A 25,958-nucleotide genomic window follows, 5' to 3' on the forward strand; every position below is an offset into this window, starting at 1 on the left:
ACCATAGGTCTGGTAGTCACAGTATTCTACGTTTTGTCGTTTCGTAAACTGTATAATTACACATTTGTGTTCACTGAGAGCAAGTTATCATCCTTGCATCGTTTTGAAATCTTATCAAGATCTGAATGAATATTCATGCAGTCTTTTTTTTCCTCACTGTACTTCATTATTGATAACTTCATCATCTGCGAAAAGTCTGAGGTTGCTATCGTCGGCAAGGTCTTTAACATAACACGAAAAAGAAAGCTATGGACTCACTTCCCTGTGCACTCATGAAGCTACTTCTTCTTCTGGCCATGACTATTCACCAAAAAAACATGCAGCGTCCTGCCTACTACTAAATTCTCAGCCCAATGACGAATTCAGTTTGATATCCCGTATAATTGTACTTTCATTTGTAAACGAAGGTGTGGAACCGAGTCAACTGATCATTCTACATACTATTTTACTGCAAGTAATTTTGTTAAAAGTTTTTAAATCTCAAATAGGTTTTTTCGTACAATTAGGTGTAAGTAGCTACTAAATGGTTAATGACTAATTGTTTTATAGTGAGTAGCAGAAGAATCTATCGACAGGTGTATGTAGTAGCGTTTTAATTTCTGTGGAATTAATACAGGCGATAGTCACAGGGAAGTTTCTTTGTTATCTCTTTTTTACATTAAAAGATTGGACTGCGGAGTGATAGTAGATGGGGTTGACTTTTTCTTGAATTAGCAGTATAAACTTTACCCTCTCGGGGGGACTATTAAAACTGATATCTAAAGTGAACTGTAGAATTTGCAATCTTGGTCACATTTTATTTCGTACTAACAGACATTCAATTTTAGCTTTACAGAATCATCAGAACTTAATACCGACGACAAAGAGGACGCTTATTCGTAATACAGTCGTACTCTTTTAGGACATGATGATAATTGTAAAAGCAAAACTGATTATCTGTTCATTTAAACTAAATTGTGTCCACGTCTGTAAGCTCTACGTTATATTTTATGATTAGTTCGCTAAGAAAAACAAATCGTGGTCCACAACGTTTCAGTAAACTTTGTACAGACAAAGCAGTATGTGGCATGTGCAACCAAGATTGCAAACCCACTCTGACAAATCAGTATTTTAACAGACTTCAAAATTTACTAAAATCAGTTTTGTGGTTTCATATGGAGTATTCTCCATATGAAACCACAAAACTGATTTTAGTAAATTTTGAAGTCTGTTAAAATACTGATTTGTCAGAGTGGGATTACAATCTTGGTTGCACATGCCACATACTGCTTTGTCAGTACCCTACACAGTTAAGAAATATTTGTGGTGGGATTTTTTATTGCTCAGAGTGTGTTCATGTTTAAGAAGCCATTATACACGGTGTCCCAAAATATACTTTACAACTTGTCATATAACTCGACCTGCAATTAACTTAGATAGAAAAGTAGAGTATGTCAAATGCACAAGCCCCAAAAAAATGTTTTCTATTTCTTTAATCAAGTCCAACTGTACATGTGCTCTCCCTGCACCCTTTACTTTTAGTGTGGTAGTTCTCAGAGTCTGTTAGTAATTTATTCTTGAAAGAAACATTTTTGTTTTGTTCCTAGTCTTTAAATCATATTATTTGTTCAAGTAATATAGCTTTATGAGATAGATATACAGACTGTTCCAGAAGGTAGTTTACGGCTTCAGTGTCACATAACTATAATGGTAACGAGAAAAAATGTGAAGTTTATCTGATTCATAAACTTGGTTCACTGAAACGAAATCAGACACCCAAGTCAAGAGAAACTTAAGAATGCGAAATGGGAAATCACCATCCTCCCGGCCATTCATAGGAAAGTACCACAGGAACTTCATGTAACAGGAAATGCCTTCTAATGACGGATATAAGTAGAGAATGGCGACAGGTTTCCGAGCGCTCACTACAGAGGTCTGATCGTAAGGCATCAAAATAACTGCGAATCCATCGTACACCAGTGCACCGGGTACTCCGATAGCGTCTCCATCTGTTTCTGTAGAGACTGAAGCCATTACAGGAAATGAAAGTACACGACGAGCAAGAATGGTTCAAATTGCTCTGAGCACTATGGGACTTAACATCTATGGTCATCAGTCCCCTAGAACTTAGAACTACTTAAACCTAACTAACCTAAGGACATCACACAACACCCAGTCATCACGAGGCAGAGAAAATCCCTGACCCCGCTGGGAATCGAACCCCGGAACCCGGGCGCGGGAAGCGAGAACGCTACCGCACGACTACGAGCTGCGGAGGACAAGCAAGAATAACGGTGGCCAACAGTTGACGTTGACATGTTGGAATAGGTCTGGACTAATAGTTGCCGTTATTCTTGTCACGATTTGGCTTGCCATCTAGTTTCGTATCCAGTAACAATTGCATTCTCTACAGAAACAAATGAAGACGCTTTCGGAGTACCGGTGCACTGTCGTACAACGGATTCGCAGTGTTTTTGATGCCCTACGAACGGACTTCTGCGGTGGACGCTCGATAAGCTGTTGGGTTTCACTGAACTTGGGTATCTGACTTCGTGCCAATAAGCCACACCACACACTGAGCAGACTCCATTCTTCGTTTCGTTTATGATTTCCTACCAATAACAAAAAAAAAGATAATTTTTTAGTTGCGTTGCATTGTCGTCTGGAAAGGCGAAATATGTATTCATTACTTTCTAAAAAAAAAATACTTCGTGCATCAGGCAAATATTTCTTCATTTTCTAAGTTAATTACAAGTCGAGTTACATGACAATGAAGTTGTAGATTACCTTTCGAGGCACATTGCATATCTACCCCATACAGTTATGTCACTTGTACAAACAATATCATTTAATGATCTAGGTCAAAACAAACGTGTTTCTTTCAGGAATAAATTAGTAACAGGGTTTGGAAACTAAGACGTTAAAAAAATTGTTAAAAAAGTGTTACGAGATCTGCAACGTGTGTACCCAGTATAGATATTGTATCAAATTATCCAAATATTCACCTAAAGTGATATAATGCAACGATGGATAATCTGAGTTTGGCAGGGTGAATGGTAATTTGGAACGAGCTTTCCTCAAATACGCTTCCAGTAACCTAAGAAAAGCACGTGAGTCTATGACTTTCTTTCAGTAGAAACGACGCTGCCTTCGCATAGGAGCAATGAATCTGCACTCACAAACTTTTTGCGACCATCCATTCCAGGCGAAAAATAGAAGACACTACTGATATATCTTGGGCGGTTGTTTGCTCGCTGATGGCGGAGACTATATTGTAAGAGAGACAGTGCCTCCAGTTATTTTATTGGAGTTAGGTTTCAGCTACACAGCCTTTGAAGTCTATCGTCCAAGTTTGGGTTTCTGTTGAGAGGGATGAGCCAAACACTGACATCTCTCAGAGAAACATGCTTGAGCTTGGGCACCTAGTGTCACACATTTGCATCAGTCCTCATGGTCTCCAGTGTCTTACAGGGGTTACTCAACAAAAAATTGTCTGTTACTTGGAAATGAGGTGCTTAGTATGAAGCTGGCTCTATGGTTTTCCTTTTTATGTCATCTAAAGGGTGTCCCAGAAATGTTGCTACAAACTTCGAGGGATTTTAGAGGGTGTCTTGCGGAACAAATAGAGGACAGGAACCCGTGTCCGGAAACGTCATCCAGCAATGCTATACAGTGTCGAGTTTGCGTCACGTTCTCGTTTACCGAGCACGGGGTCCCGGGCTCGATTCCCGCTGGGGTCAGGGATTTTCACCTGCCTCGAGATGACTGGGTGTTTGTGTTGTCCTCATCATTTCATCATCATTCATGAAAGTGCCGAGATTAGGCTGAGCAAAGGTTGTAGGCGCCACCTCCAATTAGGCCACCCCTTCAGCAGCAAACATGATTTTGTACGCTGACGGACCGTAGGTGGAACGTCTCGCCATGTTGTTTGTTACTGAGTGATCGCGACTGATTGCCGTGATCACCAGTGGAGAAGATGGAGCTAGCTGCTGCGTACAAGTCAGGCCTCCCGTGAATGTGGGAAAGATGACCTGATCAGCTTGGTCCCTTAAAAATTCACACACATTTGAACTTTTTTCCCTACGAATGTGATGTCTGTTGCCTTGGTGGATGACTGTTAAGGAGACGGGTTTACATTCGCAGTTTATTTTTCTCCTGTGCGCCTAAAACACTGGAAGTTTTAGAGGGTTCCAGGAGGAAAGTGATCTGTGAATGGAAACCCGAATCAAAAACGGCGTCCACTGGAGCAACAGAGCACCTCACACATAGTAGACGAGACCTTTCTACGTAACGTCTATCTTCATCTTCTCCACTGGCGATCGTGGCAATCAGTCTCGATCAACGAATAACAAACAGCATTGAGAGTCGTTCCGCCTACGGTTCCTCAGCGTACAAAGTCACATTTGCTGCCAAAGGGGTTGCCTAGTCGCACAGGCCGTTGCCTATAACTTCGACGCTCTGTAGTCATTGAAAACGTTTCCGGAGACGGGTCTCTATCCTCGTCTTGTTCTTCAAGACAGCCTCTAAAACCCCCGAAGTTTGTCCCGGGTTCGAGTCCCGGTGGGGTCAGGCATTTTCATCTGCCTTGAGATGACTTGGTATTTGTGCTGTCCTCATCATTTCATCATAATTCCTGAAAGTGGTGAGACTGGACTGAGTAAAGGTTGGAAATTTGTACGGGCGCTGGTAAATGCGCAGTTGAACGCTTCACAATCCAAACATCATCATTGTCATCATCGAAGTTTGTCGTAACATTTCTGGGACACCCTGTACGTTGGCGAATGTGTCCTCAAGCACTCTTTCGAGTCTCGTCAAGCTGCCGGTTGACTTCCGACGTCTGTTTCAGGCGCGGACTCTTCATCAGCGACCTGCCTCTGCACGACGCCACCCGCGACCTCGTGCTCATGTCCGAGCAGTTCGAGGCGGACTACAAGCTGACTCGGAACCTCGAGATCCTCACCGACAAGCTGCAGCACACCTACCGCGAGCTGGAGGCCGAGAAGCAGAAGACGGACAGGTGCCTGTCTGCCACTGCATCCTGTCCGCCTAAACCACACAGCAAACGGCTTTCGACTAATCTCACTTTGGCTGCTACACCGTGCTAATTCAACAGCATGTGCTATATAATACAATGCAATTCAAAAATTGCGTGAATGAAACTAATTGTGTTTGTAAATATCAGTTACATTGCATTCGTTCAACCAACCTCCGCGAGATAGCACCACGTGCATTACAGACAACAAACAAAAAAGATGCCATTGGAATGTGTACAGTTCACATGGAGTCTGTAGTATTGTGAAATTCTATGTCGTTTCTCGAAGTGCAACCAGTTTTTATTTTTTAAATAGTATTTTGCAAGTGGTTCTTATGCGTGTTGCAGGCACGTTTCGTGGGAAATATTCAGACGGCACAGTGCTGAAAAATTCAGTAATGATGAGATTAACATGAAAATTTTCTGAGTATCGTACGGCGTTATAGTGTAAAATCCTTTACTGGTGAAAGCAACTTTTCGACCACGGTTACAGCGCCCTTATTCCGGGTCTACTGATATGCTATATCTACGTGGAGTCGCTTGTATTTTGTCATTGCTGCTCACTCTCATAAATAGGAATTTGGTTTGCCGTGTCACCTCGTTAAATAGGAAATCTTATTTTCTTTTAAACTACAGCAAACAGTGCTGTGTAGCGAGACATCATTACACAGCTTATTTAGCTTCATGAGCGACATAAAAGTTACTGAGCAGGACGGTCCCACTTAAGCGAATATGTTGGTCATCGAATCATCTCTAAAGGGTTATGTCCCCCTCGTTCTCCACACTTAACCTCTCCACGCTACTTCCTGTGGGGTTGCCTTCAAGGAAGTGTCGATAAAAACCGGTTGTACACCCTAGTGGATCTAAATGTTAACCTTAAAAGAGAGATTAACATGATCAACATCAATATTAACATATGTTTAGTCTTTTCTGGCATGCTCGACATTTTGATGTTGGGGATTCGGGGTAGAGGTTAAATATTTCAAATGGAACCATGAACATTTTATTCAAGAATTCACTTATCCCCTCCAGAGCTGCTCAGAAAGGTATCACATTTTACCATTATCGTCAATGAAACGTAAAGGATACACAGGTTGTGAAGAAACCGATTTCCTTACGGCCTTGAGTGTACACATTACGTATTCAATATAGTGTTGTAACAGAGATGTGGACTTTGTTTATGATATCTGACTCCTGTAAACACACGTACTAATTCCTCCCCACCCCACCCTCCCTTCACCCACGCACTTCATTTGTTATTGCTTTAGCCTACAGTGCACTGCAGTCGAGTGGGAGAGTAAGTTAGTAACCGTATGGCGGTATTAGACACTGTGAATACAATTTTTTTTAATATATATATATATATATATATATATATATATATATATATATATATATAGGGTGAGTCACCTAACATTATCGCTGGATATATTTCGTAAACCACATCAAATACTGACGAATAGATTCTACAGACCGAACGTGAGGAGAGAGGCTAGTGTAACTGGTTAATACAAACCATACAAAAATGCACGGAAGTATGTTTTTTAACACAAACCTACGTTTTTTTAAATAAAACCACGTTAGTTTTGTTAGCACATCTGAACAAATAAACAAAAACGTAATCAGTGCCGTTTGTTGCATTGTAAAATGTTAATTACATCCGGAGATATTGTAACCTAAAGTTGACGCTTGAGTACCACTCCTCCGCTGTTCGATCGTGTGTATCGGAGAGCACCGAATTACGTAGGGATCCAAAGGGAACGGTGATGGACCTTAGGTACAGAAGAGACTGGAACAGCACATTACGTCCACATCCCAACACCTTTTTATTGGTCTTTTTCACTGACGCACATGTACATTACCATGAGGGGTGAGGTACACGTACACACGTGGTTTCCGTTTTCAATTACGGAGTGGAATAGAGTGTGTCCCGACATGTCAGGCCAATAGATGTTCAATGTGGTGGCCATCATTTGCTGCACACAATTGCAATCTCTGGCGTGATGAATGTCGTACACGCCGCAGTACATCTGGTGTAATGTCGCCGCAGGCTGCCACAATACGTTGTTTCATATCCTCTGGGGTTGTCGGCACATCACGGTACACATTCTCCTTTAACGTACCCCCCATAAAGAAGTCCAGAGGTGTAAGATCAGGAGAACGGGCTGGCCAATTTATGCGTCCTCCACGTCCTATGAAACGCCCCTCGAACATCCTGTCAAGGGTCAGCCTAGTGTTAATTGCGGAATGTGCAGGTGCACCATCATGCTGATACCACATACGTCGACACGTTTCCAGTGGGACATTTTCGAGCAACGTTGGCAGATCATTCTGTAGAAACGCGATGTATGTTGCAGCTGTTTGGACCCCTGCAATGAAGTGAGGACCAATGAGGTGGTCGCCAGTGATTCCGCACCATACATTTAAAGTCCACGGTCGCTGTCGCTCTACCTGTCTGAGCCAACGAGGATTGTCCACGGACCAGTAATGCATGTTCCGTAGATTCACTGCCCCGTCGTTTGTGAAACCCGCTTCATCGGTAAACAGGTAGAACTGCAACGCATTCTCTGTTAATGCCCATTGACAGAATTGCACTCGATGATTAAAGTCATCACAATGTACGAGTAATTGCTGATGTAGCGACACATGAAACGGGTGAAAGCGGTGACGATGCAGTATGCGCATGACACTACTTTGACTCAGTCCACCGGCTCTCGCAATGTCCCATGTACTCATGTGTGGGTTCATGGCAACAGCAGTTAACACACCAACTGCACCCGCATCTCCTGTGACGGGCCTGTTACGGACCCGTTTGCGTGCTACGACCATACCTGTTGCATACAGTTGGCGGTAGATGTTTTGCAATGTGCGGCACGTTGGATGTTCTCTGTCCGGGTACCGTTCTGCATACACCCTGCAGGCTTCAGCTGCATTTCGTCGACACTCGCCATAGATGAGTATCATCTCCGCCTTTTCAGAGTTCGAATACACCACAGTCACAGTTCCTACAACACTACACTATCACAGACGTCTGGTAACACGGTGTACTACAGTTGGTCTGCGTGCGGAGATGAATGCAGAATAACAATAGCACCAAGCGCTACATGCGGACACTGCGACAGCTAGACCAAACCACAACAGTGCACTACAGCCACACTCGTAAACACGGTCGTCATCGTAAACATGTCCCTGCAGATGCTGCTCGCCGACCGTGGCCCGTGTTTGTTACAACACGCAACTGAACGTCGGAGGTTCCAAGCGTCAACTTTAGGTTACAATATCTCCGGATGTAATTAACATTTTACAATGCAACAAACGGCACTGATCACGTATTTGTTTTTATGTTCAGATGTGATAACAAAACTAACGTGGTTCCATTTTAAAAAACGTAGGTTTGTGTTAAAAAACATACTTCCGTGCATTTTTGTATGGTTTGCATTAAACAATTACACTAGCCCCTCTCCTCACGTTCGGTCTGTGGAAACTATTCGTCAGTATTTGATGTGGTTTACGAAATATATCCAGCGGTAACGTTAGGTGACTCACCCTGTATATACATGTGTGTGTGTGTGAGAGAGAGAGAGAGAGAGAGTGTGTGTGTGTGTGTGTGTGTGTGTGTGTGTGCGTGTGTGTTTTATGGACTGAAAATCTCCATTAAATTTTTCCCGAAAATATTCTAATAAGTTATGTCGCCATCACAACGACGTGTAGCACACGTTAAAAAAATGGTTCAAATGGCTCTGAGCACTATGGGACTCAACTGCTGAGGTCATTAGTCCCCTAGAACTTAGAACTAGTTAAACCTAACTAACCTAAGGACGTCACAAACATCCATGCCCGAGGCAGGATTCGAACCTGCGACCGCAGCGGTCTTGCGGTTCCAGACTGCAGCGCCTTTAACCGCACGGCCACTTCGGCCGGCGCACACGTTATGTTCCACTGCTTTGGGCGCTCGTGGAAATAAAGGGTATAGATATTCCGTGCTTTCCTTGTAGCCATTACGAGAGAGTGTTATTTCATTGAATCTGAGTAGCTTCCCTCGTTTCACTTGTTTCAATGATATGAGGGTGTTGAAATCACTGTGGTAAACTTGGCATGACTTCCACACCATAGACGGTGTAAGGTAGTTATAAAAATGAAGAGTTCATGTGTTGTCATATTTGTTTTGTCGGTGGTGATGAGACAAAATAACATCCGACAACCAGCTGAACTTTGTATGTCTCTTTCGATGGACGGATTACCATAAACTACCTCTCAAGCCCTCATAACACCACCATGGCACTGATTACACTCCAAATGTTTCTAAACTATATGCATCTCTTCTTTCAAGCAAAGGGAGTCGAAGTGACTACCACAGCAACCAATATAAACTCACCATTGACTTTTTACACAGTATTCAAATATTATTACGCCTTCTGAATGAGTGTTTCTGTTCTCCTTAGTGCTCAGATTCTCATTAATTTTTCACTTGTTGTCCATGTTCTGTCTCTCTTGCCTAATTATTCTTGGCGTGTTTATTCCGTTCCCGCTCTTTCTCTGGCCAGCTGTACGCTCCCATCTCGGGGGAAATTTGGAAGACCTAGTATTGTCATTTGTGCAGGCCATTTCCGTAGAGATTGAGGGTCAATAATAAAACTCTTTACCTAAAATGATCTATGTTTGTAACTGTGTACAAAGTGACTAAAAGTACAGAGGAACAGATATATATGCTGAAATTCGCATCTAATACAATCTTTCTATCTAAAAGTAAGAAGAAGGAATCAGTTTTCTAAGAACAGAATACCTTGGAGGTGAATCAAAAGAGTGACAGTGAGTAGTACGGAATAGATCACTTAATTACTAAATATGAAAACTGAAAACATCTAAACACTACTTCAAGGTTTTCCACTTGGTAGTCACTGGCAATAACCCATGAGGAGCTGCGACGTATTATTTCTGGGAAAATAGTGAATTTATACAGTTTAACTTTTGTGTTTATCTAACTCATTATTCCAAAAGACGTAGTAAGAATATGACTCTTCCTGCAGCTATGAGGGCGTCACCATTTCAATGTCCACATGAAAAGGCTCGAAGGTCCTCTCAGAAACGGTAGAAGGATGATGGCATCCATGGTAGCTGAAACTGAGAAGGGGAAAGGATTTCCTTAACGGTAGATAACATAAATGTGGTCTTGCCATTTATTCAGAAAAGAACTCGATCAACTGATTTTCAAACTCGCTAAATAGCGTCACGTCAGGTTTGCTAATGCCCTAGTACTAGATCAATCGACTGGAAACGGTATGATTAGTAAGGCAGTACCTCATAACGGTATTAAGTTGGGGAATAGAAAACTCTGCTCACAACGCGACTGTAACAGTTGAAGTGTCTGTTCTTCCAGAGCGCCAGTGCAAGGGAAAGTTTCAGCTGCAAGCATCATCACGTCGCAAACAAGGTATTTGAACTGATGTGATACTGGAACCCTATCTTTACCTATATTGTACTAATATTTTAATTTCTGCGTAAGTAATACATCCAGAATTCTGTATACCCTGTGGGTTAACTGTTCGCGAATACCGTAGCGTAAGTCTCACTAAGTGTCCCTTGTTTTTTCATAGACTCATGTCTTCACCTACTCATTTTCATAGTAATTCAGTTCATGGGCACTTAATTTCTAATGTTCTTCGATATGATGACGTTTCAAATGTTTCTAGTTTAATCTTTCCAGTGGTTCACGTTTCCATACGATGCTGCTTTCCAGACGTACACTTTCAGTAATTTCTTTCTATTTTCTTATCAGTATCATACCAGGAGTGCTCTTACATAAAGAAGGCTTTCTTCTCCTACATCTGATAACTTTTTTACGTCATTTATCCTGTGTAAACTTGCTTCCTAGATAGAAGAATTCTTTCATTCCTTCCACTGAATTGTCACCGCCTTAAAAGAGAATGCAGGTCAGTTTGGAGAGCTGAGATATTGTAGAATCTGAACCGCTGTCGCAAGACACGACAGTGAGTGGTCATATGAAATCAGTGGAGTAAGGTGATGGTCAACAATGATAAAAAGGTGCCATTATGCCTGAACGTTCCCATGAACACACCGTGTATGAAGTTATCCTATTTATCGGTGTATCTACACAGGCTGTTCAACGTAACCGCAGGGGATAGTATACCACAGGCGGCCATCTAACATACCGTATGAACAGTGGCCCTAAAGAGACCCTAACAGCGAAGTATGGGGTATTGTATCAATGACAATGTGTTTAAAACCGGATGTGAATTGTGATGTTAGTCTATACAGGCCTATATGAAGCAATTTCGAGTGAATATTGCGAAGGAAATCGAAACGTGGGATATATGAGGACAGATGGCTCTCAGAAGTCCATTGTTGACAGCGACAATTGAAGCTACACGTGTTCAATGGGCAAAACAACACTGAAAACGGATAGTAACTGACAGAGTATGTGCAGTGTAACCCTATGAGTTACGATTTTGCTCATTTCCTATTGCACCAAGGTGTCAGGTGTATCGACGGGGTATTAAGGCAGGAAGTAGTTCTGTGGTGTTTTAGGCGAACAGTTTGTGCCACGACTGTGCCAACTCAGGTTACCGGAAATGTGCCGGCCGAAGTGGCAGAGCGGTTCTAGGCGCTACAGTCTGGAACCGCGCGACCGCTACGGTCGCAGCTTCGAATCCTGCCTCGGGCATGGATGCGTGAGATGTCCTTAGGTTAGTTAGGTTTAAGCGGTTCTAAGTTCTAGGGGACTGATGACCTCAGAAGTTAAGCCCCATAGTGCTCAGAGCCATTTGAACCATTTTGAACCGGAAGTGTGTACCATGACGTTTATTTCAAATTTGTGTTGCCTTTTCGTAGGACGTCATGGTGAGAATGCTGTGGACAATCCCGACTTCCAGTGTGGCAACAGCCGTTTTCACTAGACCGCACACATACTTCCTGGTTTGACGAACACTCCGTCACACTTTCTCACCTCAAATGACTTGCTAAATCATTCAATCTCAATTACATAGAAAATGTTGGGGACTATTTGGATCAAATGGTGAAACATAGCAACCAACATCTCCGAAAATTTGTCATCTCTACAGGAGTGACTTCAGCTAGATGTGCATACCTGAAGAATCTTGGGGAAACTCTTCCTCGACAAACTGTGATCTCTATGACGACCAGAGTGATATTATGCCATATCACCGTGACATCTCCTAGCCTCTTCAGTCCCCATGTACCATATATGATAGCTCCCGGTTGTATTCTTTTTCTCGGGTGCGTACGCCTATGGTACCACGTACGACACACACTGTGTTTGCCACAGCTCACATGATCGTCCTTCTGCCGAGAGCCACGAGGCGGCAGCACTGACTGTAGACTTTGGAGTGTGCAACCGCACAGCATCCAAACTAAAGAAAAGGCCATACCATTTTTTCTGATTACAAGTGTTTTCACTCTTTTCAATAATTTACTAAAGCTGTACGGACATACCTCAGAAATTATTACTTAAATTAATGTTACAACGGCTTTATAATGTTTACACTTTTGGGTATCATATATAATACCTCAGGACTCAATGAAGACTTAATTTAAGTCAGTGGAAGTATTTTTTTTCCTTTTAATCCTTCTTTTCGCTTTATTCCCAGGCTTAACTTTAATGTTCAGAAGATGTGAAAATGCCGAGTAGGAGGCTGAGGCGTTACCTTTGGACGGTGTGAGCAGTGCAAAGTCGTCCTTTGTTTCACTACTGACAAGAATACCTTAATATCTTCCACAGAAAATTAAATTAAATTATGACAAAATGTAATCAGTGGATTATACAGCCAGCCGATTGCAGATAACTGGTTGGCTGTATAATCCTATGTTGAAACTACAGTAGTAAATGGTTGCTGAGTAACAGGGATGTTCAAAACTGTAACAAAATGTAATGTTAACTCAATAAGATCCACGTGGTAAGATCAAGAAAAGTGAAATTACTTTTAAAAAATATGCTATGGAAATTTTGTTCGAACATTGTGTATTGTTTATTTAAATTGTTGAAAGTTTTGATACCAAGCGTGTATTTTGACTTATCTTGATATCTGCAGTAAATAATAAGAGGAATATCTGTAACTTTTTTCCTTACTAATACGAAGCTGCAAAGTTCTGTGCGTTGTTGTCCTGTTTAAGTGCTGAGGTTCACTATGGTACATGTACTTTCTGTTGTATCCTACCTTGACGTGAAATATGTGGAGTCTAGGAAAGCCTGCCTTCTCGGATTGCTAGACAACGTTCGAAAAAATCGTATTAATGAGTTTTATTACGAAATTAACAATGACAATACTTAACTTCGACAGTAACACAGAAGTGTCGCAATCAAAGGGCGACATGCAAATAAGAAATCTCTTCAGTATACAGGGTGTTACAAAAAGGTACGGCCAAACTTCCAGGAAACATTCCTCACACACAAATAAAGAAAAGATGTTATGTGGACATGTGTCCGGAAACGCTTAATTTCCATGTTAGAGCTCATTTTAGTTTCTTCCACCTACGCTCAATGGAGCACGTTATCATGATTTCATACGGGCTACTCTACCTGTGCTGCTAGAACATGTGCCTTTACAAGTACGAGGCAACATGTGGTTCATGCACGATGGAGCTCCTGCACATTTCAGTCGAAGTGTTCGTACGCTTCTCAACAACAGATTCGGTGACCGATGGATTGGTAGAGGCGGACCAATTCCATGGCCTCCACGCTCTCCTGACCTCAACCCTCTTCACTTTCATTTATGGGGGCATTTGAAAGCTCTTGTCTACGCATCCCCGGTACCTAATGTAGAGACTCTTTGTGCTCGTATTGTGGACGGCTGTGATACAATACGCCATTCTCCAGGGCTGCATCAGTGCATCAGGGATTCCATGCGACGGAGGATGGATGCATGTATCCTCGCAAACGGAGGTCATTTTGAACATTTCCTGTAACAAAGTGTTTGAAGTCACGCTGGTACGTTCTGTTGCTGTATGTTTCCACTCCATGATTAATATGATTTGAAGAGAAGTAATAAAATGAGCTCTAACATGGAAAGTAAGCGTTTCCGGACACATGTCCACATAATATATTTTCTTTCTTTGTGTGTGAGGAATGTTCCCTGAAAGTTTGGCAGTACCTTTTTGTAACACCCTGTATACAATTCCAAAGTGGCCGGTCTTGAAGTATCTAATATCGATGCGGCTGTAGAAGTGGGCCGCGGCCAGTCTGGAGCGGCGCTTGTGTCCTGTGCACATAGTCGTTGTCGTCCTAGAGAGGGGTCGGTCAGCGTGCAATAGGCTGGCGTCTTGTCACAGCCGTCTCTGCTCTGTCGTTTCCGGCTGGTCTGCCGGTGCCTGACTTTACGCCATAACACTTTCAATATGTGCTCCGGACTGAAGAGGTTTGGGGTGACTACTAGTTCTTCTGATGTGCTTTTATTGTCCTTTTTCCGCAGTGTATCTTACCTCAGGGCACAACTTCTGTGCCGTCTGCGAACCTCAGAATCGGAGTTCAGGAATTCAGTGTATAACTGCACATACTGTCAGACTAGCCAAACAAGCTGTGGACATTAATGGCCTCGGATATAGAGTGTGTAACGTAACACTACTAAGTGACACGTTGAAAACGTCTGGTTCTTCCTTCTGGAACTAAGGACGCCACGATAACCGCTGAGGACTACGAGCCAAGGCAGGTTGGCATTTTTTGTGTGCTCCAGGAGAACGGCCTCCCCCCTGCATCCCTCATCTGCTAGGAGACTGCGCGACCTTGACCGCCCCTCAGCCCTTACTCTCAGCCGGCGCAGCACCGTTACCAACTACTGAACACTTTCCGTTACTCGGGCCACACCAATCGCAGGAACAATGACTATCATTCTTCATTAATTTATTACTGAATGTTCTGCAAATACTTTTCTTCAACACATTGCGAGTTGTTAAGACTTCCCTTGAAGTGAGCTGTTGTTGCAGTGCATTCAGACAGACGCTAAAATAGGTAACAAGCATCACGAAACAATGAAACACCGGAAGACAATCATCAGCCACTGAATACTGAATGTTTCTCTGGAATAATTTCTAACTCATTCATTAATTTACGATTCACTTATGAACTACTTAAAAGGCAAATCGTGAAGAGCTAACTGAAGCTGCATGCAAAGACTAGCAATGTAACGAAAATCGAAATTTTAGTGCGGCCGCACTTGTTAACTTTACACAACCTTTAGCACTAACATTCCCCTAACCACACAAAAACAACACAGGTCACACTGTTTATTCTTTTCTGGCGTCAGCGTTGTCACTCACTTTCGTAGACGTCATCTGCCCAGGCAGATTTTCTAGTCGTGAAGACTGCGTCTCATCTAGCACTCTAACAGTGCAGCTCTCTTCTTGCCCTCTTAGCGACTGCAAGTATAAGAACAAAGTCATGCTAGGGAATAGCTAGTTAAGGAGTAGATCGTCAAGAAAGAAAGCTCTCGGGGTACCACAATGTTACGAAACGGCCGGTAAAAATTTCCCGTTCGAAGGCAGTATAGTGCAAAATCGGTATGCCATACAGGCAAAATCGCCGTGAGCATTGAGGAAATCAGCACACCCACGGTTAGATAAAACATCGCGTCTTGCTGCGTCAGGAAGTCGGTAACTGCCTGCTGCACATCTACGTCTAGCAGGAATTGTTGACCCTTCAAGGGACTGAAGGCGTGATAATTGCATAGGGAGACGTTATAACTACAGGGTGGGTGCTTCAGCATCTCCCACTTAGAACTGACGTAACTTCTGCGTTACGACATTTGCGATATGGGGACGTGCGCAATTGGAGACGTTTGCAATTCCTCCCCCCCCCCCCCCCCTTTATATCCAACCCATCTCATCCTCTCTTTGTCGATCTCCTCCTTCCACTCTCTCTGAGCAAAATCTCCTCTCCTGTCAATCTATTCCTCCTTCCTCTCCCTGTTCAAATACTCCCCTTTGCTTTTTGTGTGCATCTCCTCAACTATCTGTCCCTCTCCTCCACTTCTCTTTCTCTGACCATTTCCATCTATCCCTCTCTCTGTTCATGTCTTCCTCCAGCATCTATCTCTTCCTCCCTCCATCTCTGCCCAACTCCTCTTCTTCCCTTTCTCTGCCCGTCTCCTTCTCTCCCCAGTTTCTGTTCATCACCTCTTCGTCTAGCTCTCTATCCATCTCCTTCTCCTCCTCCTCCTCCTCCTCCTCCTCCTTCTGTCTCTGCCTGTCTCCTCCTTCATCCTCAGTGTCTGTCCTCCTTCCATTCTCCACGTTATCACAGTGAGCCTAATAGGGAGTTCTTAGCCCTGCAGTATTTCTTTACAGATTTTATATTGTATGTGTACCATCTTAAATATATTTTACACATATTTCTCGCATTTCACTCGTATTTGTACACATAATACATCAGTATATCTAGCGAATTTCGCACTGCAGTTTCATTTTCATGCAGGTTAATTTTTATGACGTCGTATCTCGTCAACTATCTGCTGTACAATGATGTAATTTTGCAGGTACATCCAGTGGTATATATGCCTACTGTCTGCGAAATCTGTTGTGAACAGAGTTAGTAATAAAAAAGTATCGTAATGGATTAAAACGTCATTTTCGACGCGGAAGTTTATGAAGTCATATGTCCTGAAATATGTGCCGTACATTGGGCTATTTTTCTAGGTACATTCGGCGGCATCTTAGTATTCATAAGTCATATCTCCTGAAATAAGTGTCATACAATGTTGTAATTTTCTGTGATATATGGGAATAATGTCTCCAAAGTGTGTCACGAATACAAATTGTAGTAAAGAAGTAATAACTTGAAACGTCATGCTTTATGAGGCGATTTTACTGCAGGGACAACGAAAATGTAGTAAGTAATAAACTTCTTTAAACTTTTAATGGAGTCGTCAGTGGACGAAAGTTTTATAAAGGTTTGAAATTATTTGTAAACTTTATTACAAGTCTCCCAGTGCTGTCATTCTCAAATAACGGGCTGTTAATCTCCGTATTGAGTGCCCAGAAGTTGTTCCTTCTCAAATAATGAATGAATAAAATATCGTTATTCGAGTGTCACGGGCTACGCAGACTTTTCGCCAACACCCCTTTGATAGATGGGTGGTTCTTAGACTCTGAGTAATTCTTTCCAGACAGTCAACGATGTGTGAAGCGAGTTTTGTTGCAATTAGTCCAGGAAATGTGGGACATACATATGTAACAGATACATATGTCACACACACGTACAATCATGTTCATAAATTAAGGATAATGCTGATACACGGTGAAACAACGCTCTGATGGGCCGTCTGCGGGTTTAAATCACCTCGGGGTATGACCATGCGGTTCATTTGACCTGCGGTCGTCGCACGGTGGCGCTGGCAACAGTCCACATACGCAGAGGTGTGTTGGTGTATGTCAGAGTACAGTGCAGCGAGTACCTGTGCAGACGTTTTCAGACGTGCTAATTGGGACTGTGTATTGAAAGTGGCTCAAAGAACATATATTGATGACGTTATGAGGAGTAGAATACTAGGGTGACTGGAGGCTGGTCAAACACAGCATGTCGTAGCATGGGCCCTCCGTGTGCGACAAAGTGTGATCTCAAGATTATGGCAACGATTCCAGCAGACAGGAAACGTGTCCAAGCGCTAAAGTACGGGACGTCCACAGTGTACAACACCACAAGAAGACCAATATCTCACAATCAGAGCCCGCAGACGGCCACAGAGTACTGCAGGTCTCCTTGCTCGGTACCTTACCGCAGCGTCTGGAACAGTTGTTTCCAGACACACAGTCTACAGACGACTGAACAGACATGGTTTATTCGCCGGGAGACCTGGAAGGTGCATTCCACTCACCCCTGGTCACAGGGGAGCCCGTAAAGCCTGGTGTCAAGAACACAGTACATGGTCATTGGAACAGTGGTCCCAGGTTATGTTCACGGGCGAGTCCAGGTATAGTCTGAACAGTGGTTCTCGCCGGGTTTTCATTTGGCGTGAACCAGTAAGGAGATACCAACCCCTTAATTTCCTTGAAAGGTCTTGATGTGATGGTGTGGGGTGGGATTATGATTGGTGCACGTACACAGAGGAACTGTAACAGGTCAGGTGTATCGGAACGTCATTTTGCACCAGTACGTCCGCCTTTTAAGGAGTGCAGAGGGTCCCACCTTCCTCCTGATGGATGATAACGCACGGTCCCAAGAAGCTGCCATCGTGGAGGAGTACCTTGAAACAGAAGATATCAGGCGAATGGAGTGGCATGCGTGTTCTCCAGACCTAAACCCCATCGAGCAGGCCTGGGATGCTCTCGGTCGACGTATCGCTGCACGTCTTCAAAACCCTAGGACACTTCAAGAGCTCTGACAGACACTGATGCAAGAACGGGAGGCTATGCCCCAGCAACTGCTCGACCACCTGATTCGGAGTATACCAACCCGTTGTGCGGCCTGTGTACGTGTGCATGGTGGTCATACCCCATATTGATGTCGGGGTACATGCGCAGCAAACTGGCGTTTTGTAGCACAAGTGTTTCGGGACGGTTTTCTCAACTTATCACCAATACCGTGGACTTACAGATTTGTGTCGTGTGTGTTCCCTAAGTGCCTATGCCGTTAGCGCCATTAGTGCCACGTTGTGTGGCACCACATTCTGCAATTATCTTTAATTTATGAGCATGAGTGTACATACATACATATTATACATTATAAGTTATATGGGTTTATTGATGCTTGGTGTCCAAGCATGAGAACAACCGTTTTACAGCCGTAAGGTCTTCGACCTAATGTCGAGAGTCGTGGCCGTACTTCGCATACTTCAACATCATCTACTATCTGTCCCTGCCACAAAGTGTCGCCATATGGCACTGTACTCCCATGCAGCCGCTACATCTTGCTCTGACATCGGCCCAATTTTGACTGGTCCTTTCTAGTTCCACATTTTTACAGTACTTTATACCGTCTAACTGATTCTCCTCTCTTCACGTCCGCATGATAAATCCAAATGGAACTCGTAGAATTAAAAAACATTATACGGAACGCAGCGCCGGTTCGCCATAAAGACGACACACTGCTGTAGACGTTAGTGGAGGCTTGATTCGCCGTGTGTGACGGCAGCACCTCAGCCCCCCACGTGCTCCTCTCTCTGCCCGCAGGCTGCTGTACTCGGTGCTGCCGCCCAGCGTGGCCAACGAGCTGCGCCACCGGCGGCCGGTGCCGGCTCGCCGCTACGACTGCGTCACGCTGCTCTTCTCGGGCATCGTCGGCTTCAGCGACTACTGCGCCGCCAACACGGACGCCCGCGGCGCCATGAAGATCGTCTGCATGCTCAACCAGCTCTACACCGCCTTCGACGTGCTCACCGACCCCAAGAGGAACCCCAACGTCTACAAGGTCAGTCCGAGTTCTAGCCACCATACTTGCCCCCTTAATCAGTCAGTAGTGTAGGAAGTCTAATGTGTGATCGCTTCACTTGTTGGTGACTGATTCTAGAAAAAAATTATCGCAAACGGCAGTAACTGAGATGTACTGTAGATGATACACCCCTCTCCGTCCAAACAGGCGTCAGCAGGCCCAACGGTAACGGCCGACCGCCGTGTCATCCTCAGCCGACAGCCGTCATTGGACGCGGATACGGAAGGGCATGTGGTCAGCGAACCGCTCTCCCGGCCGTTGTCTGTTTTCGGGGCCGGAGCCGCTTCTACTCAATCAAGTAGCTCCTCTACTGGCCTCCCAAGGGCGTAGTGAACCCCATTTGCTGACAGTACTCGGCAGAGCCGAATGGTCGCCCATCCAAGTGCTACTCGAGGCCGCCAGTCATTAACTTCGGTTATCCGACGGGAACCGGTGTTACCACTGCTCCAAGGCCGTTTTCGAATGATACACAGGATGACTGTAACCAAAGTTCCAGCTTCAAAATACTGTAAAAAAAGAACCGCTGCTCAGAATGACGGCATATTAGAACGGAATGTAATCGAAGATGCGGAAAAGTTAGCCTTATGGTTATTTTTTTGCTGTCTTAAAAATTTTGCAAAATTAAATTTAAAAATTACGTTTCAAGCTTAAACATTACGGCTTTCTGCCTTTATAAGATTATGGTAATATATTTTAAAATTTTGAAATTTAATTGTGGCCCTCAGCCATTCGTATTGCGCGTTGCATATTTTGCTGTTTTTTTAAATTATTTTATTGCTATCTTAATTGGATTTTTATCTTGTTGAATTGTTAAGATTTCTTGTTTCGAGGCCTTCAGCCGTGAAAGAGTTGCATTCGGTAAAGGTCCGGCTATGTGCCGCTTTGGTTGTAAAGGTTATTAAATTACAATAAATGACATTTAGAAGGAGAAACTGAAGAAAAATTTTCCCAGTAGATGGTACTGTAAGCGTCATAACGTAAATGGGTTCGATTGCAAGTGAATCTCAATACGGCGGTTACGATGTGAAACGCACCTTAAACCAATCTTACTGTGCAATGTGCATGAGTGTACAAGTTTGGTATTGAGGAGCCGTGGCACAGTTAAGGCCACTCACCGCAGCAGGATAGTACCACATCGGACGGCAAAATTGGTTTTCAATGGTCCTGAGGTTAAAAATCGCAAAAACAGCGACACTGAAATTGGATTTTCACTGCCGTGAGACTGACGCAATACGTTTCCAATACGTCGTCCACAGTTTTCTACCACTAGCTGAAATCGAGGAACAGCATGTTCCACAACGCATCGGAGTGCGTCAGGGGTAAGCTTACAATGCGTTGCTCAATGCGTGCCTTGAAATCAGCTACGTTTGTGATCGGAGCACTGAATACAGCGTCTTCAGATAACCCCACAGCCATAAGTCACATTGATTAAGACCGAGTGCTCTGGACGACGAGGCTGTAGGGAAATGACGGCTCACAATTCTAGTATTTCCAGAATGCTTCTGCAGTGGTTGCTTCACTCTCTGTGCAATGTTCGGAGGAGCACCGTCTTGCATGAAAATTATCCTGCCAACATATCCAAGCTGTTGAAGGGTTTGGAATGATGTACTCAAAAGACTCTCGTAGCAGTTACCAGTGATAATGCAGATAACACAGCCTGCAGGACTCATCTTCTCGAAAACATATGTCCCTACCGTAAACGATGCCGTCAGCTCCAATGACATATTTACCTTGACAGACTGAAGCGGTACCGGTTGACGTGCAAGCGCATTTTTCGTTGCTCTATTCTGCAATCCTGTGTATTGACTTTACCTTGGAGACGGAAATGGGCTTCCTCTGTCCAAAGAATGTTACATGGCCTCTAATTGTCCATCTACATTCGAGCAACCAATTGTAGACTGAGCATTTGTCTTACTGGCAGATCATCCTGAAGCAACTTCTGAATAACTTTTTATGAGTAGCAATGCGGAATAATTTTTAGAATTTTGTTCACCGTCCTCACAGATGTGTCCATTTTCGAGCAGTTCCCCGTTCACATAATAGCACACAACTGCTCGACCCCCCTGCAAAGCTGTGGCCACATCTTCTACTGACGTCCGATAATTACTTTCCTCCCTCTCCCACACTGCTCTTTAGAAGAACTTGTCTTTCCGAATTCCGTAATTAGTTTCTCCAGACCCTTGGAACACATCGGACCAACGCCTTTTTTCGTACCTTTGAGTGTTCAGAAATTCTGTAGCGCTACTGACACACATTAAATGTTCTTGTAAAAGATCTTTATGAGCAGTGCGCAATCCTGCGTAGAGGCACCCATACCGATATCTCAGACGGGAACTGAGCAACAGCCGTGTACCACACGTCCTTTATTTTGCACATTATACTGCTACCAGCGACATCGAGTGGTAAAATTTTCGTCAATTTTTTTCCATGACGTTCACTGTATCACCTAGATGGATGTTATGCGTGTATATGTGTGACTGTTCATGGTCGGTAACAATACAATAGAAGTCATCTTATACAAGTTAACTGTCATTTATAAAATAGTTAAAAAATTAAAATGAGTTATTCCTTGTAATAACACAAAGTTAAACGCTACATTAGAATTTGCCCATTTCGTAAACAAATTCAAGTGAAGGAACAGTATAATAAAAGGTTACTGGTTGAAAACTGACAGAATAACATTGAATACAAAAGCACACCGGACAAAAAATGAGTTCCCCCACAGAAATCATCATGGCCATCATTTAATGCCGTGTAATTACGCGACTTTATAACCACATGTATTCAGTTGGGAAGTGTGTTCAGGTACGTAGCACCCAGGTTAAGCTATCGATTAGGATTTTATCGTGCAATTTTACCAAATTGCGGGTATGCTGATGTCGGCATTTTACCCATTGTTGCAGCATCACCAGCGGATTTTCGAGGTAGTTCAAATCAGGTAATTTTACAGGCCAGTGGAGATGCAATAGAGTTGCGGGGTGATCAGGAAACCATTGACAAGTTCTTCCAGCCCAACGAACTTTCCTGCTGTGGTCTTATAGGCCTATGTGATCAATGGCCTTTTCAGAGATGACCGGCTCCTCGTGTTGATCGCACACGGTTCCCGTTGTAGTGTTCTGTCACTAACAGCTTAAGATGGGCCTTCATTCACTGGCTGCAGCAATTCCTGTCGCGTTTGGAAGCTATTTTGGTTCACAAGCCGTGGAACGCGGCTCCGGTCTCTATGTCAGGATGTTTCTACGACCACAGTTGTGATGTCGTGTTTTGTGGCTATGACACGTTGGATACTCCTCCACGTTTAACTCCAACATATCAAGCAATTTCACACACTGTATGGCCATGGGGCCGGCAAAGCGTGGTTGCTCCTCTTTGCCACTCTGTCACGGGCTTACACTAACTCATATTTATCTACAATATCTATTTGAAACGTAAATGTCTCACTGATCACTACTGCCTTATGCTTACGCAGAAGCAGTGCTTCTTTAGTCAGGAACGTGACTCGATCACTGCATCATCTGTAAACACTGAACTATTCATGTGTGTGTGCGCACTTCCGTAATTAATTTTTTGTCCGGTGAGTTTATCAAGTAACACAAAGATTGAAGTACGCAGCAGCGAAGAATATACAGGGCGTATCTGAAATAACTGTAGAAAATGAGAGGATCTATAGAGTAGATCGTAACAAGGATATTTCACATACCAACCCATGTCCACATCCCGTAGCCTACGGGACTTGGCGTCGCTGAACAGCGTCGCGTGCCGCTAAGAAGGTAGGCACACAACATGCCATCCGAGCCGTCAGCCGTCACGGTAGCAGGCCAACGATTTCATTGTATTTGTGACTTCATCGTAGAAGAGACGACAGATTGAAGTTTTATGACCTGTATTTGAAAACGCTATAGTCGACATAGTTGCGGATATTCCAGGCGGGACAACATTACGGGTGTTCCGCCTCTTACTAGGACGTGAATGCGTTGTTTTTGCCTGTACAAATGCCTGTCTGAAAGGTGTTGCATAGAGGGCAGCCGCTGTGCCCACTGCAGAATCTGGCTCGCCCTGCGTCAGTTCGTCGTCAAACGGGACACTTTTGTGTTTGTTAGTGTGTGCGCAGACAGGAAATGGAGCACGATTCTCGGGAGGAAAGGGCAGACATGCACTATGCTTGCGGGCGGCGGATGAAAATGCTCACGCTGTCCAACGTTTGTACGTTCGATGGCTTCCGAATAGACGAGTGCCAAATCTATGCACATTTACTGCCATATACATGTCCCTATGAGAGGTAGGTTCACTTGAGGTGCGTCTTCCACTAGCACGTTCTCGCAATGTCCATGAGCTACTTCGAAACCTGGTGTAATCATTTTGTATTACAAGTCTGAAGGCCTGACGTACGCGGTCATGAACGTACGGTGCAATACGCCAGGGCTTGAAGAGGAGGATTTAGCACCGCTGAAAAAGACAGCCTCAATTCGCTGTGTGTTGGCCGGGAAATAGGTGTAATCCATTCCGCAATTTGGCGTTGTGTGGCATGAGGATGATTTGCACACCTACCATCTTCAGAGGGTTCTCACCCTTAACCCAGACGATTTTCCACGTCTAACTGAATACTGCCAGCTGATAGCGCGCATTACGGCAGCCTCCGATGCAGTTTCCACTTTGCCAAGGGTGTTCGAAAGAAAGCGACAGTAACTGTAGCGTCGTTGCACGGCGTGTTTTCAAGGAGGAGGGCGTAATTTCGAGTACTTTTTATAACTATTTTCAAATAAAGGTTATACAACTTCACCCCAGCTTTTCATTTACCTTGATCCCACAAATACATTGCAAACGTTTCCCTGCAGACCTGCTACCATGGCAGCTCGGATGGCATGGTGTCTGCCTACCATCTTGGCAGAGAGCGACGATGTTCAACGATATTAGCGGCGGACATGGGTTGAATTGCGAAATATGCTTGTATCGGGCCTCTCATATTTTACGTTCATTTCAAATATAACATGTAGAGTATATGAAACGTAAAGGGTGTCTCAGAACTGTTGCGACAAACTTCGTGGGTCTGTAGGCGGCGTCTTGAGTAAAAAATCGAGTACAGGAACCAGCGTCTGAAAATGTCTTCCAACGAAGCTACAGAGCTTCGAAGTTAAATGTGCCAACGCCTGCTCCTTCGGCAGCAAGCATGATTTTGTACGCTGATGGATCGTAGGAGGAACGTCTGCAAATGTTGCTATTCAGTGATCTCGACTGATTGCCACGATCGCCAGTGGAGAGTATGGAGCTAGCTCCTGCGTAGAAAGGCCTTCTCTTCTACGAACACAGTGCCGTGGATGTAGGTTTATTTTTCTCCTGTATACCGAGAAACACTGAAGATTTTATAGTGTTGCAGAAGATAAATAAACTGGGGATGGAAATCATCACGGTAACAGAACATCGTATTCGTAGGAGACAAGGCGTGCCTGCGCAGCAGCCAGCTACATCTTCTTCACTGTTGATCGTGGCAGTCAGTCTCGATCACTGAATAACAAACAACATTGTCAGACCTTCCTCCTACGACCGTCAGCGTACGATGTCACGATTCAAGAAGGGTGGCCTAGTAGCACGCACCGGGACTTATAAAGTCGACGATCTGTAGGGTCCTTGGATGATGTTTCCAAACAAAGGTTCCTCTTCTCGACTGGGTCCTCAAGACACCGTCTACAACACCTCGAAGTGTTTCACGACGTTCCTGGGACGGTCCGTATATGTGATGTGCTGGGTTGCGTGGATGGCGCTTTCAGCAACCTTGAGTATGGGCCAACTGCCGCAGGTGGAGACGGTGGGCGACAAGTACATGGCGGTCAGCGGGCTGCCCGAGCCGTGCGAGACGCACGCCCGCTGCATTGCGCGCCTCGCGCTCGACATGATGGACCTCAGCCAGGAGGTGCGCGTCGACGGGCAGCCCGTGGTGAGTACTGTGCGGCGGCGGCGGCGGCGGCGGCGGCGGCGGCGATCCGGGCAAAAGCACTGACCACCTGCTCTCTCCCACCTGCCTACTGATATTGTGACGACAGGCTGTTTCAGATAAGGTGTTTTTCTCTCTAACTTACAAAATAGTAATTGAAAGGATTATTTATTTGCATTGACTGACTGCTCCGTCGGTTCTTGGTAGGGTATCCTATACATTATGAATGAAACACACATAAAACTGGTATAATATTCTACAATATTTATTGTTTGCTTTAGAAACCGGTTTGCGTCTGCTACGCTATCATCAGGAACAAAGATACATATGTGGTGCAGTAAAGTTTTATTGGATAAGAGATTTTAAACTAGAGCAGCTACACAGTATCTCCACTACCAGTGATGAAAATATTGATCTTAGATTTCGTAATAAAACGAAAGGAATTATTTCATTGTACTTGCGATCTAAGATTACGTGACTAAGATAAAATATGTGACACATTAACTAATGAACTATGTACAAACTACAATAATTGTTCATAATAGACAATAAATTTAACAATACACATATTCCAAGGGTGTGGCTGGACAAAATAATCTTGTACTTCTAACTGTAGGTATTACTCA

General features: G+C 44.0%; 1 protein-coding gene across 1 annotated transcript in view; it reads left to right on the top strand.

The window, feature by feature from the left end:
- The window catches only part of LOC124622123 (guanylate cyclase soluble subunit beta-1), a 218,084-nt gene that overhangs the window by 141,048 nt on the left and 51,078 nt on the right, over positions 1-25,958 (top strand). Inside the window, exons 10-12 of the mRNA XM_047147736.1 lie at positions 4,826-4,996; positions 19,145-19,382; positions 25,198-25,335. Coding sequence (XP_047003692.1) covers positions 4,826-4,996; positions 19,145-19,382; positions 25,198-25,335 — 547 coding nt within the window. The remainder of the gene's footprint in view (positions 1-4,825; positions 4,997-19,144; positions 19,383-25,197; positions 25,336-25,958) is intronic.

Source organism: Schistocerca americana, chromosome 7 (assembly GCF_021461395.2).
Source record: "Schistocerca americana isolate TAMUIC-IGC-003095 chromosome 7, iqSchAmer2.1, whole genome shotgun sequence".
NCBI lineage: Eukaryota > Metazoa > Arthropoda > Insecta > Orthoptera > Acrididae > Schistocerca > Schistocerca americana.